At 45.6% G+C, this 21,104-nt stretch overlaps 1 protein-coding gene across 1 annotated transcript in view; it reads right to left on the bottom strand.

Annotated features, from left to right (window-relative positions):
• The window catches only part of cyp39a1 (cytochrome P450, family 39, subfamily A, polypeptide 1), a gene marked incomplete at both ends in the record, with an annotated part of 120,186 nt that overhangs the window by 86,359 nt on the left and 12,723 nt on the right, over positions 1 to 21,104 (bottom strand). The window contains one exon of the mRNA XM_084315447.1: positions 13,761 to 13,935. Within this exon, the coding sequence (XP_084171573.1) occupies positions 13,761 to 13,935 (175 nt within the window). The remainder of the gene's footprint in view (positions 1 to 13,760; positions 13,936 to 21,104) is intronic.

Below are 21,104 nucleotides of genomic sequence, written 5' to 3'. Positions count from 1 at the left end.
ACCGGCACCTAAGTAAGTTTGAGACATCACCCACCTGTACTGTAAAGATGGAAACTGCAATGATGCCAGCAAATGCCAATGTCTTAAAGTGGGCTTGACTTGCACTGAGTTTTGCTCTTGCTCTTTCCCTGACTGCCCAAATATGATACATTTGGTCACTGATGATAATGTGGATGAGTGACGGTGATGTGTTGCTAGAATCAAGAATCAAGAGGTTTATTTGTCACATACATACCAGGGCATACAGTGAAATGCGGGTGGTCATGCCCGCATCGATTGTGCAATAATACAATAATAAAATAGACATAGAAAAAAAAACAGGTAAGACCGATGTGCATGATAAAAATAGACATGCTAAATTCCTGAAAAGGCACTGGTTCCTATGTACACTACTATACAATATACAATTTTAACTCCGTCATTATGTTTTACTTACGTTACTATATCTAAACTATACTATACAAGAACCACATCTGTTCTTTCCTTTTGTGTTGTGTGTGTGTATGTGTGTGTGCTCATGTGTACTTGTGAGTGGAGAGTTCAGTGTTCAGTGTTCTGATGGCCTGGGGGAAGAAGCTGAGCCGGAGTCTCTCTGGCTCGTAGTGTGTGTACGTAGGCACTTGCCTGACCGCAGCAGCTTGAACAGGCTGTTGTTGGGGTGGTGGGGGTCTTTCATTATTCTGCAGGCTCTGGATTTGTACTTCCTGTTATATAAGTCCTGCAGGGGTGGTAGTGCAATACCCGTAGTACGCTCTGCTGAGCGCACCACTCTCTGTAGGGCCTTCCTGTACTGTGCCGTGCTGTTTCCAAACCAGGCAGTGATGTTTCCAGTCAGAATGCTCTCTACAGCCCCGGAATAGAAGGAGTGGAGTATCTTCCCTGATACTCTGAACCTCCTTAACTGTCTCAGGTGATAGAGGCGCTGTTTCGCCTTTTTCATCACAGAATGTGTGTTGACCATGTCAGGTTCTCTGTGATGTGGACTCCCAGGTACTTGAAACTGCTCACCCTGTCCACGATAGCCCCATTTATCCGCAGTGACGTGTGTCCCTTGCTGTATTCTCCTAAAATCCACAATCAGCTCTTTGGTTTTACCAATCAGTTCAGTGCAGAGTTTTTATTTGCCACATGGAATCATACAATCAGAGTTTCTTCATTACACAATCATAAATATCATTCCATGGACAAAAAGAACAGGAAGAAGAATAAATCTTATAGTTACCTGCCCCTTATTCCTAAACTAAACAAGTATTTACTTAATGGTCGGCGTACAACCTAATTTACACAAATAATCATTTATACCATTATACAAGAAACACACAATCCACAGTTAAACAAGAAAGAATTAAATAATAATAATAAAGAATACCAGCGTGCCAGTTCATCAACCTCCTCCCAGTAGGCCTTCTCGTCATTGTCAGAGATCAGCCCCACCACCACTGTGTCGTCCGCAAACTTCACTATGGAGTTGGAGCTGAACCTGGCCACACAGTCATGTGTGTACAGTGAATAGTGAATACAGCAGGGGGCTCAGAACGTGTTCTATTTCAATTTCAACCTGATTCAATTGGATCTTTGTTTCCATATGAAGTATCATAAAATGTATCATATGAAATGTATAATTTATTAAATGTATCATAAATATATTAACATTATAGACCAGAACATTACCTCAAGTGACTTTACTTTGCAGTAACATTGAATTTGTCAACATGCTTCTCACCACTGATAATGGGCTTTGGACTGAAGAGGATGGCGCCGCTACGTCCGGCCGCCTGTCTGTGCGCTCCGTCGAGACTGTGCTTACTTGTTAATATTTATAGTTTTAAGAGTTTTGTCTGTACCAACAGTAGGTGCATTTAATGTGTATGACCGTCAGTCACTTATAGACATTGGATTACGGGAAACTTACCGACTGGATTACTCCCTGGATCAGCTCTCTGAACCGCAGCAATGGCCTATGGAGATCCTGAGGACAATGGGACCAGATCCCGACCCCAGGAACAAAGGAATCATCAGGCGGCGAGGGAAGAGAGCTGGAATCCGTAACAGACTGAGAACCAGGCGACACCGAACGCCACTACCCAGTATATTGCTAGCCAATGTACAATCAATTGACAATAAACTAGACGACATCCGAGCAAGGATTCAATTCCAGAGAGACGTTAGAGACTGCAATGTTCTCTGCTTCATTGAAACGTGGCTGTCGCCAGAAATCCCAGATCACGCCATCCAACCGGCCGATCACTTCTTCATTCACCGCAAGGATAGAACAGCAGAATCCGGCAAACAGTGTGGAGGTGGTATCGCCTTCATGTTGAACAACAATTGGAGCGATCCAGCCAACGTGAAGGAATTATCAAACCACTGCTGCCCCAACCTGGAATATATAACCATCAAGTGTCGACCTTTCTTCCTCCCGAGGGAGTTAACGGCGATCATCCTGGTCGGAGTGTATATTCCACCGCAAACCAGCAATAGTGCCGCGCTCTCCAGACTCCACAACGAAGTAAACAAACTCCAAGCAGCGAACGTTGACGCCACCATTGTAGTAGTGGGTGATTTCAATAGCGCCAATCTGAGAAAGGTTTTGCCTGACTTCTATCAGCATGTGACTTGTAACACCAGAGGCGGTAACATTTTAGACCAGTGTTACACGCAATTCAAGGGTGGATACAAGTCTCAGGCTGCTAGTGGCTTCTGGAAATCTGATCATGCGGCCAAAGTACAAACAAAAAATCAAGAGCACACCGGTAGTCTCGCAAGAGGTGCAGAAATGGGATGTGGCGTCAGAGGAGACGCTCCAAGCTGCGCTTGAATGCACAGACTGGAGCGTGTTCCGCGACACAGATAACATTAAATGTCTACACGGAGACAGTGCTGGACTTTGTTCGTACTTTGGTGGAAGAAACAATCCCCACTACCACAATTAAAGTTTACCCAAATCAAAAACCCTGGGTAGACAAATCCATCCGTGAAGCTCTGAAAGCGCGCACCAAGGCATACAACGACGGCCTGGTGGCAGGCAACATGAATGACCACAAGGTGGCGCGATACAACGTAAGGAGGACAGTAATAGAGGCAAAACGGCGCTACAGGGATAAAATTGAACTCCAGTTTAAACAGGCTGACTCCAGAGCTATGTGGCAGGGGCTCAAAACGATGACAGACTACAAAGGCACCTCCCTCAAACTGAACAGTGACATCTCCTTAGCAAATGACCTCAATACCTTCTATGCAAGGTTTGATGCTGGTAATAACAACACCAGCCCACAAGCCACGGCAATGGGGGGGGGGGGTCTGCTGCTGATGGAGACTCAGTGTTCAGGGTAACAGAGCATGAGGTGAGGCGGACCTTTAAAAAAGTGAATATCAGGAAGGCAGCAGGACCGGACGGCATCCCCGGCCGCGTCCTAAAAGTCTGTGCCGACCAACTGGCCCCGGTATTCACTGACATATTTAACCTGTCCTTAGAACAGGCTGTCATCCCCACCTGCCTGAAGAAGTCCACTATTATCCCTGTACCCAAAAAATCCAAGCCTGCTTGCCTCAACGACTACCGCCCTGTAGCTCTCACCTCCATAGCCATGAAGTGCTTTGAGAAGCTAGTAAAGGGCTACATCTGCTCCTCCCTCCCCATCAACCTGGACCCCCTGCAATTTGCATACCGCCCCAACAGGTCCACGGAGGACGCCATAGCCCATGTGCTGCACACAGCATCACACCTGGACAAGAGGAAGGGGAACTATGTGAGAATGCTATTCATCGACTACAGCTCGGCATTCAATACCATAGTCCCCTCCAAACTCATAGCCAAGCTCAGGGACCTGGGCTTGAACTATGACCTCTGCCAGTGGGTCTTGGACTTCCTGACGGGCAGACCCCAGGTGGTGAGAGCAGGCAACTGCACCTCCTCAGCCATCACCCTCAACATAGGGGCCCCCCAGGGCTGTGTTCTGAGTCCCCTCCTCTACTCCCTGTACACACACGACTGTGTGGCTCAGCGGAGTAGCAACACAATCATCAAATTTGCTGACGACACAGTGGTGGTGGACCTGATCTCTGCAAACGACAAGAGGGCCTACCTGGAAGAGGTCAAGGTCCTGGCGGGATGGTGCCAGGAAAACAGCCTCTCCCTGAACGTCAGCAAAACAAAGGAGATGTGTGACGTACATGGGTACGTGGGTTGGTCATTACCATTATTACTGTATTTATGACACCATCTGAACATCAGGTTAGTATATGTAAATGTGTTGTTTTGTATATGTGATGTTGTGTCATCTCCTAATCTTCTGTTCTGTTCCGCAGATGTCACTCATCTCCCTGATTGGATTGGTTGCACCTGATTGGTGCATCTTAAGGCAGGCAGTGGAGATGAATGAATAACAGGGTGGGAGATGACACACGTCCGGGCGCCTCATTTGGATCACTGCCACGTTCCAGAGTGGAGTGAGGAGGTTGCCTTCTTGACTAGCTGTAGCTGTGGAGCGATACTGTGTGGCTTGGTGCCATTTACCACTTGGTGTGGATTAATCCTGTACTAGTTGTGGTGTCCTATGACGGACACGTTAATATTTTGCTAAGTGTTTGTTTGTCTGTATGTATACCTTGTTTGTTCTCCCCTACCTTTTTCCCTGTGCACCATGGAGGAGGTTTAAAGCCCTACCTCCATTAAATATATAATTTACTATTTTGGAAAACGTCTTGTGTTGTGGCTTTCTTACCTACCTGGGACATTGCTTTAAACGCATTTACTGAGAGAGGCTGTTTTTTGCTCATGTGCAGCCGGCTCCAGTTATTATTCTGTGTGGTCCTTAGACATTTGTACATGACATGGGGGCTCGTTAGTTTGCACAATTGTATGGTTCCTTGTTTGTTATGTAACATTGTAACTTGTCAATTGGAGCATGTCAGGTAAGATAGCGTTTTTTTTCCCCTTGGTAAGTTATATTATTGTGTTTCCATTGTCCGTGCTACACAGTTTGATTGGTGTAAACCGTTCTTGTATGTGATGCTCTTAAACTAATCTTTTTTCTGCCACATAGGTAACAGGGGGATCGCCTGCCTGGTTAGTGGGTGGGGGGCACGCGTCATAATTCTGGTGGAGCGCGCAATGAAATCGGTAAGCGACTGAAGATATGTGTAGGCCTCATCCCGCTAGGGGAGTAGTTTAGCTGGGGATATGCTAGAGTGACACAGGTGATCCTAGTTAGATGGTTAGACCAACGTTTATTGTTTTCATGAATGGTAGATGTGGGCATTAAATCAGATTGGTTAAATTGTATACTACGGAATGTGGTGATTAAATGTGTTACGCACGGATATTGTGGAGTAGGTGAGTGGATATTTCCTGGTGCCTGTTATTTGTTTGGTGGTAACGCGGGTTGCTACGGGAGCACAGGGTATTTATACATATGTTATTTGTGGCATAGTCATATTCTGCAAGAGCTATGGCTGGGGCAGCTTTTACTTTGGACGTTTTTTTGGCGGACCCTACGAGGGATCAAATTGATATCTGCACAAAAATAGATTTGTGTAGTGTCGCCAAACATTATGGCATTACTGTCCAAAGTTCGAAAAGTAAAGAGGAGTTGAAAGCGATCGTGCTGGCTGGGTTGTTGGATACAAATATATTTAGTTTGCCCATAGCCCAGGGAAATGTCTCTGAGAACGTCGCGCACGGCGAGGCGGCTGAGGACACTGGTGGTTTAGATCGAAACGCTGGTGCGGTACAAAAACGGAGAGGTGGCATTACCAAGGGGGAGGAGAATGACAGTGATAACTCTGTATACTCAGGTAGTACCTCTGTTTCTTCTCCCACTCATAAATCAAGTAGACGTTTGGCCCGGCTCCAGATGGAGGAGAGAACGGCTATGCGAGACAGGGAGGAGAGGAAGGAAGAGAGAACGGAGAGAAGGGAAGAAAGAGAGATGCTGAGGGAAAAGGAGGAGAAGGATAGGGAGCTCCAGTTGGCGATAAGAAGGATGGAGTTGGAGAGTGGTGGCTCTTCCTCCTCCTCAACTGAAGCATCCCAGGCCCTTTTTAATATTGGGCAGCATATTTCTTTAGTTCCCCTTTTTCGGGAGTCTGAGGTGGAATCATATTTCTCTGTTTTTGAGCAAATAGCGTGGGCTATGCATTGGCCAAAGGACCAGTGGGCGATTTTATTGCGATACAGACTCACTGGTAGGGCTCAGGGGGCGTGCCAGTCATTATCGAATGAAGACAGCGTGGTATATGAGAAAGTGAAAAGTGCTGTCTTGCGCGTATAAGAACTGGTGCCGGAAGCGTATAGGCAACGATTTAGGGCACTAAATAAAGCTCCCTCTCAAACACATGTTGATTTTTCCCGTGAACAACGGACTATGTTTGATCGTTGGTGTGCACTGTGCAGCATGTAACATGGATAGTGTCGAAGCTTTGAGCGAGTTAGTCCTCATTGAGCAATTTAAGAAATGCGTGCCCGAACGCATTTTAGTGTACTTAGAGGAACGCAAAGTTTCTACCCTCCAGGAAGCTGCAATTTTAGCAGACGAGTTCGCATTGATCCACAAAAATATTGCTGTGCGAAATAATGTGTATGTAGGAGGTGGTGCGTTCTCTCCTTCTGAGTCGCCGTATCAGGGAGGTGACGAGCGAGCATTCCGACCTCGCTCACCGCCGTCTCGAAATGCCTTGGGTGACGAGCGAGCATTCCGACCACGCTCACCGCTGTCTGAAAAGGCCACCTTTGTGTGTCATTATTGTAAGAAAGAAGGGCATTTTATGAGGGACTGTCATGCGTTGAGGGATCGACAGGAGACCAGGGAGTCAGCCCAGGAACCGAAAGGGGTGGGGTTGATTGGTACAGTGTCATGTCCTGACCAGAATAGCTCTTTTGAACCCTTCTTGTTTGATGGTTATGTGTCCCTGTCGGGTAACGTTGGGGACTACCAACGGGTGAGAATACTCCGTGATACAGGAGCCTCTCAATCGTTCATCCTGGCTGATGTATTACCATTGGATGTGGACTCCTGTCAGTCGAGTGAATTGGTGAGAGGTATTGACATGGGGTGTGTGCGCGTGCCGTTGCATAAGGTACATGTACAGTCTGCACTGGTCACAGGTTGCTTTCCGGTCGCGGTTCGCCCATGTTTTCCCGTAAAGGGCGTGGATTTCGTCATGGGGAATGATATCGCTGGGGGTAAGGTCGTCCCTGTGTTGGAGGTTGAAGACACTCCATTTACTAACTCATTGTGTGATGCATTGATTGATAATCGCCCCAATGTCCCTTCTATTTGTGCTGTCACTAGGGCACAGAAGCGGAAGCGAGACCATGGTCTAGCGTTGGGTGACTCTGTCTGTGGTGAGTTTTGCAAATTGGCGGTGGAGCAGCATTTTGAGGCGGGGGATGAGGTGTTTATTGTGCTGCCCACGCCTGGTGCTGTGCTCACTGCCCGGTTCTCAGGACCTTATGTGGTAAAAAGAAAGGTGTCTGCCACTAAGTATATGTTGTATACGCCCGCAGGGGCGTAGCTGTAGATTCTGGGCCCCATGAAAGAATGTATTTGTAGGCCCCCAGTGAATGCGAGCACGCGTAAGCGCGCAAGAGATTTTTTTTGGCCATTTATTTATTGATGAAAACGCATAATATGGTTTTTACCTATACATTCGGATCAGCAGTTCAGCACCTGCACTGTTGGTAGTGAGCCTAGTAAAGGATGTCGCATTGCGTTCATCTTCAATGAATGGACCAATGCAATAGTCTACCAAAGCCCCCCCTCTCTCTCTATATATCTCTCACACACACGCAAACACACACACACACACACACACACACACACACACTTCAGAAACAAACAGTATCAATGAGAGCATCAATAATACACCCGAGTGATGTCAGTGCTGGGCCCTTGGAATCATCCTAAGCCCCCCCCCCCCAGCTACGCCCCTGTACGCCCGAGCGGCGGAGGAGGACACGCTGGTGTCATGTGAATAGGCTAATGAAGATTCCTGCCCGCGTCTCGTCGGAGTTGGGATGTGACAGGGCTGTTGGTTCTGTGTTGTGTTTTGATGTGCCTTACAGGATGCACAGTTTTGCTGTTGGGAGTGCGGACCCCGTTAAGCAGTTCGCGTATCGGTGTCCGGTGGCGATGAGGGAGGTCATGGGGAGAGAGGCTCTGTACCCCCTGAAAAAAAAAGGGGGGGGCTAGCTACACATTGCCATGGTCCCTGGAGCTCTTTTTGCCTTCTGGCTTCCAAGGCTAATGTGTCTCTCCGTTTTCTGTACTGCAGGAGGGTGACGTGGGGCCTGTGTGGTGCTGATGTGGCCCATTTGGTGGGTGATTTTGTGGAGGGAGATTTTTTTTTTTTTTTTTTTTTGTTCTCCCTGGGATGTGGTACTAATCTCATGTTGGGTAATAAGTAATAATGTTTTGCTAACCCTGCAGGTTCGCTCTTATGGGGGGAGGTGTGACGTACATGGGTACGTGGGTTGGTCATTACCATTATTACTGTATTTATGACACCATCTGAACATCAGGTTAGTATATGTAAATGTGTTGTTTTGTATGTGTGATGTTGTGTCATCTCCTAATCTTCTGTTCTGTCCGCAGATGTCACTCATCTCCCTGATTGGATTGGTTGCACCTGATTGGTGCATCTTCAGGCAGGCAGTGGAGATGAGTGAATAACAGGGTGGGAGATGACACACGTCCGGGCGCCTCATTTGGATCACTGCCACGTTCCAGAGTGGAGTGAGGAGGTTGCCTTCTTGACTAGCTGTAGCTGTGGAGCGATACTGTGTGGCTTGGTGCCATTTACCACTTGGTGTGGATTAATCCTGTACTAGTTGTGGTGTCCTATGACGGACACGTTAATATTTTGCTAAGTGTTTGTTTGTCTGTATGTATACCTTGTTTGTTCTCCCCTACCTTTTTCCCTGTGCACCATGGAGGAGGTTTAAAGCCCTACCTCCATTAAATATATAATTTACTATTTTGGAAAACGTCTTGTGTTGTGGCTTTCTTACCTACCTGGGACATTGCTTTAAACGCATTTACTGAGAGAGGCTGTTTTTTGCTCATGTGCAGCCGGCTCCAGTTATTATTCTGTGTGGTCCTTAGACCTTTGTACATGACAAGATGATTGTGGACTTCAGGAGGTCGGGGGTCAAGGACTACAGCCCCCTCAGCATCGACGGGGCACCGGTTGAGAGAGTGAACAGCTTTAAGTACCTCGGAGCCTACATATCCGAGGACTTGACATGGACCACACACATTGACAGTGTTGTGAAGAAGGCACGACAACGCCTCTACTTCCTCAGGCGCCTAAGGAAGTTCCAAGTCAGTCAGAAGATCATTAAGAACTTCTACTCATGTACAATAGAGAGCATCCTGACTGGCAACATCACCTCCTGGTTTGGGAATAGCACTGCACAAGACCGAAGCAGACTACAAAGAGTGACACGTTCAGCCGAACGCACAATTGGAGGGGGGCTCCCCACCCTCCAGAACATTTACAACAAGCGGTGCAGGGGCAAGGCTAAGAGAATCATTAAGGACTCCAGCCACCCGAACAACTGCCTCTTTGAACTGCTGCGGTCAGGCAAGCGATACCGGAGTCTCAAGGCGAGCACAGAAAGACTCAGAAGAAGCTTCTATCCCCAGGCCATCAGGCTGCTCAACGAACAATGAACACTACACAACAACCATCAAACGCACATAGCACACACATCCACACGCACACACTCACTTTAAACAAACACACTGTAGCACCCACTCCCCACACTTTATATTTATTGATAAAGGATTTGCACTACAACTCGTACACCTTACTGTAAATTGTACCTAAATTGTACCTCATCCCATTTCTGCTTTGCACTATATAGTATTGTATATTAGTACACTGCATAGTATATTGTATATTATATGGTAACTCAGTTACGTCTATTCTGCATCGAACATTGTACATATGTCTATACTGAACACTGTGACCTCATTTTCTACTTCTAATTTACATGCTATACTATGTTATTTGATACTTATCTTGTCTAGCACAGTCTCTGGAGCGTAACAGTAAGAAGCATTTTGTATAAAAGTATTCTGTACTTCTGTATGACAACTATTAAAGAAACTTGAAACTTGACTTCATTATGTCAATGTTTCATTTTCTTTCATTTAGGACACCTCATACATTTACTGATGTAACTCCCTGACCATGCATGCTATATTTACACATCTGGTATTGCTGGATTCAGCACAACCACACCTTTCCGAAAAAGCCCTCGTCTGTGTTTCTATGACAATCCATGGCAGAGCTACTACAAAGTAAATGAGAACATTCTGCATAGATATTAATTATGTTAAGTATGTGTACATAGGTATATATTTCCTACATGCATAAAGATATTCACATCCAGGTTTTTCTATTAGGTTAAGCAACTGTCTGACTGCTAGCATGTCAAGTTTGAAAGCTCTTGGAGCTTGTATTATTAATCTACATGAGTTTATATGTCTCAACTCCCATACGGCCAGGCTATATTTTGGTTATTTTTTCCTTTGGGGGTGTATAACAATATCCATCAATTTAACAAGTTTTGCAGTAAAATATTTTTATACAAGAATCCATTTCATATATGGGAGACCTTAGAGATGAGGAAAAACATTCTTGTGTTTTGTTCCACCTCCGGTAGGGGTATCTCAAAAACTAAAGCCCTTTTTGACAGTTTGTCACAGCACTATGTGTGACTGCCCCGCTCCTCTTATGCCCCTTGGACTGTACGAGTATCTCCGTGGTTTATGACCGACCGCTGCTTGAACTACCCTGAACATTCTTATAATAAAGTACCGGTCTTTTGGGTTATACCAATACCTGTCTGTATTGTCTCTGTGTTTGCATATTGGGTTCAACACGCTCAGCCATGACACTAAACCCAATCGCAGCGGACATAGCTACTGTATAGTGGAATCTATCTGTAGAGGCAGAAACCGACTTGGTGGATTTATATATTATTATATTATTATTATATATATATTATATTATATATATATATTAGAACCTTTAGACTGTCTTATTTATGTTTGGCCACTAGAGGGCTCACCACCCATTACAGCCCACTCCTATAAATAGCCAAGGTAATCAATGGAATCTTGTGCACCTGCCGAGGTTTTACCTTCAAACGCTACCGTCTCACTGTTGGAACTGCTACTGTTTCACTGTTGGAACTGACCACACGGAGCAATTGACGACTGTTCTGTTTAACCCTTAATTCACTATAATTTACCCTTGGACAACAATAAACCCTGTAAACCGAACCGGCGGCAACTTTGGACATTCAATTCATTCAACACCACAACTTTGGTACAGCGTGAAAAGGCACAATAGCAGGTGCATCGTGGACGACTGTCAGCACACAGAGGAATGACAGTCGGCCACTACACTATCTATCTCTATCTATCTAGGTCGTCCTCGGACGGGCCCTCCATTGGTGCTTCCAGTCATCCCGATCCTCCATTAATATGCCATATACCGTCTTGTTCTCTATTATTATTGTTGGTTTTATTTATTTATATTGCTTAGTGCGCACATCGTAAGAGCCAGTGGAGAAATGGCTTAGTGACGTGAGGCAGCTGCGCTCAGCGTGCACACCCATTTGAATCTAATCTAATCTCATTTTGATCAATCGCAAATTGCTTTCAATTAAGCCTTTTACCAGTTTCATCACCTGTGCATTGTATGTTACTATTGCACTTTACTGTTTCATTTGCACTCTGGTTGGATGCCAAACATATTTTTGTACTTACATTTGAATCTAATCGAATACAATTTTGATCAGTCGCAAATTGCTTTCGCACTACCTGTTGCATATTTCCCCCATAAGGGTCAACACGAAGCAGACGCAATGGATAGCCTCTCCTTATAAGGAGCTGGTAGGGCATTTCTACATGCAAATGAAGGTGTATGAGAACGCGCTTCCAGTTTAAGAATGAGTGACGTTCTTCATTCATGGGTAACAAAGCTGCGATGATCTTGGTCACATGAAGACCGCTTCACGCGTTCAGGAATCCGGAGGAGGATTTTCGTAAATTAGTTAGTACAAACTTTTTACGAAGATAGTTACGAAGATACTTAATTATGAACATGTTTGAGAATGAGGTCCAATGTCTTAAGTTTCTCTCATTATAACTATCTATCAAATGTTCGTAAAAAAAAAGTATCCTCTTTGCACTTAAAAGTGCTATAGATAAAAAGATTCTGTAGAGTAAACATTAACCTCTTAACACATTGACCGCCAGCAGCAGGGGGCGCTGATCCCCCTTCAGCGCCAGGTCTTTATTCAATGGATATAGTTTTAGACTGCGACATTTGTGAGTGCTTAAAATATATCTTATATTATAGCTATGGGTCTAATACACCCGCCGATTGTCAGTGAGTTGCTTCCAGTCAACATGCACAAAACAGATTGTTTTTTAATCCGTAAATTTCCATTTTATACCGTTTTGAATATGAGTATGGTTTGGGTGATTCTGAGTAATTCCAGGAAAAGACGAGAAAAAGGCATTTTAGTGTAATCCAGTCATCACGTTGTAATTTTTCGGCTGATTATCTAATCATCCTGAAATCAACACTAGATTATCATTATATCTCCTCGTGCATGCATGAAATGGCCATTGCGCCCCCCCCCACCGCAGCCAACGGTAGAAAGCACACACAGAGTCCACACAGATAGCTTTGATCGCGGGAGAAAGAAATATCAGATCAACGCAAGATTTTATATAGAGTCCTTACCTGGTCTCTGATGTAATGCAAAAAAAAGAATCCAATTATCTGATCGCCATTCCAGTTATCCACAGCGATCGTGTCCCCGACATTACAGAGCGTTACACATGAACGGGCGGGCGGGGTTAGTGTTCCATGCCGTCGTTGTAAAAGCCTGCCTCGCCTGAGTATTTAAACCCCGCTCCCACGGCTCAGATCGGCTCAGAAAACACACCAGACTATTTTCAATGGAATGCAATAGCTCCGCAAGGCAGTAGAGGGCGGTGTTGAGCGTCTGCCAGCTCAGACAGGGTCTGAAGGGTCTGCAGAGGCTGCAGCCATGAATTATGAATAGATATAGCGAATAAACGAAATAACGATCCCAAAAACGAGTTGGCGATATTCGCATGGCGGGCCATAACAAGTATACTCATTCTTGACAATTAATGTGTTAAGCCCGAGATGACCGACAATGACATCATGCCATAAATCCATCTAATGTATGAATTAATGGTGTTTTTTTTTATGTAGCCAAGAGTAAAGACCCTAACCCTGTCAAAACAGCAGTTAAATTGTATATTTCAGAACTACGTTTGTTTACCAATGGTTTTAAGTCTTATTAGTGAAATATTAGTTATAGAAATCTAGTCTAAAAAGGCGAGGATTGACACGAGCATTTGGCACAACCTAACGTTGAGTGTAGTATTTTGAGGGAAGAGACCCAGGGCTTTCGATGGGCTTTCGAATAAAAAAAAACTACCCTTCCCAGCTCACGCCAGCCCCTGTCAATCATCTGACTTCTGGATTGACTTTTTTATTTCTCTTATTTTCCGGGATTATCTCCCACAAACCTGAACGTTATTGCCATAAAACAGAAAGCTATTTGTTTCTCTATCTTTCTGTGAACGTCTAGCAAAATATGGCGTTGCAATCTGATGAAAAATGGCGGATAAATCCACATTATAAAAAAGTAACTGTACTTACAGTAGTAATTGAAATGAATTACTTCCGGTGGTTATTACCTGACTAGTTCGTTGAGTTCCCCCTGTCCCTCGGGCCCCAGGAGTTCCAGATGATGGTTGAACTCTTCAGAGAGGTGGTCCACCAGCTGGGCCACGTGCCCTGGCGCCAGCCTGCCCTTGATCAGTGTGTTGCACGCTGGGTGGAACCTGTAGAAGCTCTCCTTACTGATGGAGGCTGTCAAGAGAGGGAGGGAGCCATAAGAACCAGGTTCACCTTGATTTTATGTACAGGTGTGCAGGGAGTTTGATTTGTCTTTTAGTGAGAGCACAACCGTACTAGAGTGCGGTTTTGTGGTCATAGACTAATAATGACTAATGTCGTTTGAATAATGTTATTATCATCATCTGCAGAATTGTGTCTGAACGCATTGTGGTCTACTTAAATGAACAGAAGGTAAATCACAGGCTGCGGTGTTTGCAGATGAGTTCACGCTAATACACCTAACTGTCTTTGCACCAACCCGTAGTGAGAAGAAGTGTTCCTAAGGGCCCTGTGTCACAATCAAGCCATATGAAACTGCCTCCTGCCCCCTCAAAAACAGACTGTGACGGTCAGGTGGCGTAGCGGAGATTGCGCTCGTCACCAACGCAGGAGATGCTGGGTTCGAGCGTTGCTACCAGCTTGGCTGGTCGTTCATACTAATACAATTGGCAGTATTAGGGGGTGGGAATCTGGTGGGTGGGAATCTGGCTACAGGTCAGGTCTTGGCGCTTGCTCAGCGGGGGCAGGACTTGGTGGAGATAGCGTGCCCTCCCACACGTTACACTTCACCAATGAGAGTCCTCGCTGCCAAGTGAAAAGACGTCACTGGCAGTCGCCGCACGTATCGGAGGAAGCGTGCGGTCGGCTTTGGGACGCCCTTGTACCGACTCGTAGGAGAACATGCATACAGCAGCCAGGTAGGGGAGGGGGGGAATTGGCACGGCGACTAAATTGGGACGGGGAGAAAAACAGAAAATTGGAGAAAGAGAAATAAATAAAAGAATAAAAACAGACTGTGAATGTTTTTACTGCCATAAGACTGGGCATCTCATTTCTAACTGCTACACTATTTTTTTAATCCACTTTTCTCCTCCTTTTTCTATTTTTCTCCCATCCCAATTTAGTCATGCCAATTCTCCCCTCCCCTGTCCCCTATCCTTGTAGGGAGGATAGAAGCCCATCACATGTCCCCTCCGATACATGTGGAGGCAGCCAGTCACATCTTTTCACCTGCCAGCGCGGACTCTCATTTGGCGAGGAGTAACGTGTAGGAGGCTCACACTGCCCCCGCCATTTTCCTGTCTTTGCTGTGCAGGCGCCCCAACCGACCTGTAGGAGTCGCTGTTCACAACGACCAGACTACCACCCATCGACTTCCCTCCCGCTAACTCTGCCAATTGAGTCAGTATGACGGCCGGCCCAAGCCGGAGGCAACGCTGACAGCCGGATTCGATAACGGTGTCTCGTGCGTTGGTGATGAGCGCAATGTCCGCTGCGCCACCCAGCCGCCTTAACTGCTACACTCTTAAACATCAAGATCAGAGCTAAAGCCAGACAAAAGGGGTAGGCTTTGTTAAGACCATTAACCACTTAAGCATCGGGCAAAAATGGGGCTACTTTTCTCTTTCTTTTTTTTGACGATTGCATACACAATCAGGGAATTTAAATGGGTTTCATCCCTGTGCCGTTGCATAAGGTCCAAGTTCAGTCAGCTTTGGCATCTGGATTCTTTGATATCGCTGTGCGTCATGCATTGCCAATCGAAGGTGTTGCCTTCATTATGGGTAATAATGACATATCTGGAGGAAAAGTGATGCCAGTGCTAGAAGTATTGGATCAGCCAGAACAGTGTCCTGTGTTAGACCTGGGTCAGTGATTCCCTGAGGCCTTCCCTACTGCGCTGTGTTTCCCGGTACCAACGAGCTGATCATCATCGGGTTCCAGCCCCACACTATCCGGCCCAGGAGGTGTGGCTGTCTACCCGCAACCTGCCTCTTAAGGTGGAATGCCGCAAATTGGCACCGAAATTCATCTGTCCGTTCCGCATCAACCGGATCATTAGCCTCTGTGCGTCTCTGGCTGCCACGTTCTCTACGGGTCCACCTGACCTTTCATGTATCCCGGATCAAGCCCGCTTCTTCTTGCTGGACCCATCCATCGTGGCCAGCTTCCATGAACAGCATCCTGGTCTCCCCGGCGCCCGTTGAGGGGGGGGGGTTCTCTCTCTCTCTCTCTCTCTCTCTCTCTCTCTCTCTCTCTCTCTCTCTCTCTCTCTCTCTCTCTCTCTCTCTCTCTAAATAAAGGTTAAACAAACAACCCCGCCCAGATGTCATGAGGCTGCCAGATCATAACTTCGTATTTCCCAGTTAGTCGTGTTATTCTGCTCTCTCTTTCGTATTGTTCTCTAGCCCATTGTTCTTCGACCGTGTCTAACCCTTGTTCTCATCCTTCCCCGCAGTCCTTCCTGGCTCTTCACCCTGTTCTCTGGCTCTCGACAAAACGTGCTCTGATCCATGCCTGCCTGACAAACTCTCCTTGCCTTTTCCCAGAACGTATGAGGACCTGCACCCGTTTTGATCTCTGCCTGGCTTACTACCGTGTACCCGTGTTGACCCCTGCCTGTCTGACTCCCCTGCCTATCATTACTCTGTATCTGCATTAGGGATGCACCGATATGAAAATTGGCCACCGATACCGATACCGATTGTTCAACTAACACTATCGGCCGATACCGATACCGATATTTGTATATTTGTATATAAGTATTTGTAAAAAAAAAAAAAAAAAAAAAATTATTATGAAACTACTGTATATTTGTATGTGTATGTTTGTATTTGTAGGCCTCTTTACTTACTTAAAAAAAGGAAACATCAAGAAAGATGTTTATGGTATCACTATCTCTCTCCCAGTATCGTCTGACGGCCTGCAGAGGGATACTATTTTCTCAACCAGAGCTTTCAACCAATGCAATGGAACCATTCTGGCGGCCTGCAGCGGGATACTATTCTCTCAACCAGAGCTTTCAACCAATGCAATGGAACCATTTTGATTGACAGTCGATTCGGCCAATTACGCCACACCGCTAGCACCCACCTCCTGCTGTTCTTACCACCAATCGGCAAGCGTTTATTCATTTTCTACTTTCGGGCATGCCGCCATTTATCTGCTTGCGACTCACTCGAGAGCACATCACAACAAACTTAACGTAGCTAATACCTTAGCTGCCCGGCCCGCCGACCAGCGCTCCACAGCATGACCAAATGAGACATAATGATTTTACTGCAACAAATGTTATAATAAAACAAAGCCTTTCTATACATTTGTCTGGTTGAAAACTTTATTAACAGATTGCAGAATGGGTAGTTTGGTACGGAATGAGCAACGGAATGGAACTGGCCTTGCTTACTTGCTGTGTTCGGGTAAATAATATGCTGATGTTATATTGAACGTGTAACACTAACTATATAACGTTATTAACTAACTAGCTACCGTACCGGGAGCGCACGTTGATGGCTGGATGGTGCTAACTAACTAGCTACCGTACCGGGAGCTCACGTTGATGCCTGGATGGTGCTAACTAACTAGCTACCGTACCGGGAGATCACGTTGATGCCTGGATGGTGCTAACTAACTAGCTACCGTACCGGGAGCTCACGTTGATGCCTGGATGGTGCTAACTAACTAGTAGTGGGTAGTTGGGTACGGAATGAGCAACGGAATGGAACTGAGCTATGAACGGACTCGGAGTAATGCCTTGCTGCTATGGGTAATAATAATATGCTGATGTTATTGTCCGTGTAACACTAACTATATAACGTTAATGCCACAAAATGAATGCCTTGTTAATCATAAGTAGTTACTTTGATGCAGTAGCTTGTGTGTGTGTGGGGGACGGCGGGCGTTGTGCAGGTAGGTCGCGAGTGAACTTTTATTTTTTTGCCTTTTGACGCTACACAAATTGATGGGTTATTTATCGGCGACTGCTATCGGCACATTTGAGCTTATCGGCCGATAGGCCGATAGCAGTCAACAAGGCACTTATCGGCCGATACCGATACCCGACCGATATATCGGTGCACCCCTAATCTGCATATTGGGTTCAATACCCCGAGACGTAACAAACCCTGGAAAATAAATATATGTTTTATTTTTTAATGGTTACTCTGAACCAATACTAAGGGGTATTACCTCTGTTACAGTCAAGTGAGGTAATCCCCTGTACACGTGAAAATACTAGTAGTAGCTAGCTGGCTTACAGTTTGGTTTGTCTAAGGAAAATAGATACTTTGTTAATGATTTATTACCCAGAGTGAGCTTACAGCCTCCACGTAAATAATTTATAAAGGGTGTACTTACTGTATTGATCTGTGTACAGTACAGTATATCCAATCCACTTTATTTATAGAGCACATTTAAAAACAACAAAGTTGACCATAAAATAAACATAAAATAAAAAGATAAAAAGATAAAAGCACACAATAGAAACATATACAATATGTCACGTAAAAAAGGCAGGTCTCTCAAACTGTTTAAAAACCAAAAGCCAAAGCAAATAAATTTGTTTTGAAGCGTGATTTAAAACACCTGCAGGGTGGGGGCCTGCCTAACATGCAGAGGCAGCTCATTCCAGAGCTTTGGGGCTGCCACAGCGAAAGCACGGTCCCCCCTAAGCTTCAGCCTGGACTTGGGAACAACCAGGAGGAGCTGATCAGAGGACCTGAGGAACCTTGGAGGAACATACGGTGCCAGCAGGTCCGAGAGGTAGCCCTGTGCCAAGCCCCTTAAAACCTTAAAATCAATCCTAAAATGCACAGGAAGCCAGTGGAGGGAAGCCAGTACAGGGGAAATGTGCTCTCGCTTACGTGTTCCAGTTAGCAGACAAGCAGCAGTGTTCTGGACTAACTGCAAGCGAGAGAGGGAGGCCTGACTGACGCCAACATATAAGGCATTGCAATAGTCAAGGCGAGAGGTCATAAAAGCATGTATAACAGTTTCAAAAACACTACGAGATAAAAAAAAATTAATAAAAGTTTGACCTTGGACAGCCTCCTAAGCTGGAAAAAGCTCTTTCCCACTACAGCATTGATCTGTTTGTCCAACTTAAGGTCACAATTTATCTTCACCCCTAGATTGGTGACAGTTTGCCTCACAAAAAGTCCAAGGGAGCCCAAGTCACCAGGAGGAGACACATGCGCATTAACACCATAACCTAAGTTTTACTGTCATTGAAAAGTAAACAATTTAATGCCAACCAATTACCGTCTATACTCGTGCACGATTGTAATTATTTGCATACAGAACCGCCCCTAATTAACCATATATGGTAATAAAACACCCCCATGGAATGTGGGAAAAAAATTCTGTATTTTTGCTCCCATCCCAATTTAGTTGTTATGCCAATTCCCTTCCTGGTCGTTGCATCATGCATTGCCCCACTGTCGGCCTAGGGAGGGTGTAGAACTACCACATGCCTCCTCCGATACATGTGGAGTCAGCCAGCCGCTTCTTTTCACCTCACAGCGAGGACTCTCACTGGGGGAACGTAGCGCGTGCGGAGGTTCACACTATCTCCCCCCGCTCCCCTCCCTGCTGAACAGGCGCCCCGACCGACCAGTAGGAACCGCAGTTTACAACGACCAGGACACATACCCCGCCGGCTTTCCACCCGCTAACACTGCCTTTGTGTTAGTAGGGACGACTGACCAAACCGGAGGTACTGCTGACAGCTGGATTTGATCCCAGAGTCTCTGCTGTGGTAGGCGAGTGCATTCTCCACTACGCTACCCAGCAGCACCTATTTAAGTGATATTTTAATTACAGATACCCCAGTAATAAAATTACAATTTAATTAAATACAGGCCTGAATGAGTCGTGTTCCTCCCGGCCACTGGCAATGACATTATCAGCCAAATGCGCATTGCAGATTATCTGTACATTGACAGAGTGGAATCCCGTTCTATTCAGATACTGTAACTGGATTTGTTTATTGATGGAGCTTTGAAAGCTACACGGGTACAGTCTATTGCTCCGATGATGTTGGGTAACCTGGCGTAAAATCCTCTCTTGGCCTCGGCCTGCTGTTATTATTGATATATGGGTATTAGGCTTGGGCGGTATGACGGTATTACGGTATACCAGGGTATTTAGAGATACCGACGGTATTGAAAATCAATACCGTCAAAATCACAGTTGGGTTTCAGTTTACACTGAAACGGAGTTTCGACGGGGACTGCATTGGTTGTAGTGCACACACACAGCACGGCCAGCAGAGGGCAGTTTCCTAATCATTGATTGGCTATTGTGAGTCACGTGAGGAGAACACAGAGGTGCGTCACACTAACCTGTATGCATTTCCTCTATCTCTGAGCAGACTGCTAAAGCTTAAGCAATAATAATATGTTACCATTGAACGATGAAGCGTCGAAGTTAACCGACCGTCACTCCAGCACACGATGAGCTCCCTGAGCACAGATGGCTAACGTTTTGTCAAACAAGAGCTAAACTTGCACACACTGTCGCATTAAGCAAAACCCTCGCCGCCACGAGTCGACTCGCCAGTGACTTCATCCAGCACAACGAGACTACGAGAGACGGAGGCACTTCTTTGGGAATGTAATATAAAATGGGGTGAGTGAGTGTTGACATTTTTTAATCCTAATGCAACTGGCTCACGTTGATACGATGGTGCCGGGCTGCCGGCTAACTAGCTACCATTAGCTCACGTCGATACCTGGATGGTGCCGGCAGGCAGCAGTGGCTACCTTCTGTGATTTGTTTACTTCGAGGTTGAAGAAAGTGCACTTTCAGGTTGAAAGAACGGCCTTAATCTCAACGTGTTTCAATATAAGCAAGCGTTATGTATGGTGAGAATAACGAGTATATTGTTAGCTCCGCCACCCCCCACCCCACCCCACCCCGCTGATGAAAATGAAAGTCATACCGTCATATACCGTATACCGGGGTATTAGGTCATTAAGGTATGACGGTATGAAAAAAATTATACCGCCCAAGCCTAATGGGTATTGTATGTAGTTGGGGGTTGGGGAAATTATAACATCCAACACTGCGTTTTGTTCCACGCTCCAATTTGGGGCCCAAATTGCGGTACAAATCAAGGAGAATGTGTCTCGGGTAGCGGACTCTACTTAATATTATGTTCTCTCGGCAAATAGACTGCCCTATACAGTATCTCTGAAAAAAAACAGCTCCCCGCGGAGCGCACCCCGTGAGAAGTATTCCTATAACACTATAAACCATGCTGCATTCATTCGGAAAGACCTATTCCAAATGCTATTTATAGGGTTTGACAATAATTACACGCTATTTTACACTGAACTATAATTAATTATTACGTGTCATAC

Source organism: Notolepis coatsorum (assembly GCF_963971535.1).
Source record: "Notolepis coatsorum genome assembly, chromosome: 5".
Taxonomy (NCBI): domain Eukaryota; kingdom Metazoa; phylum Chordata; class Actinopteri; order Aulopiformes; family Paralepididae; genus Notolepis; species Notolepis coatsorum.
This window is presented reverse-complemented; position numbering and strand designations above follow the sequence as displayed.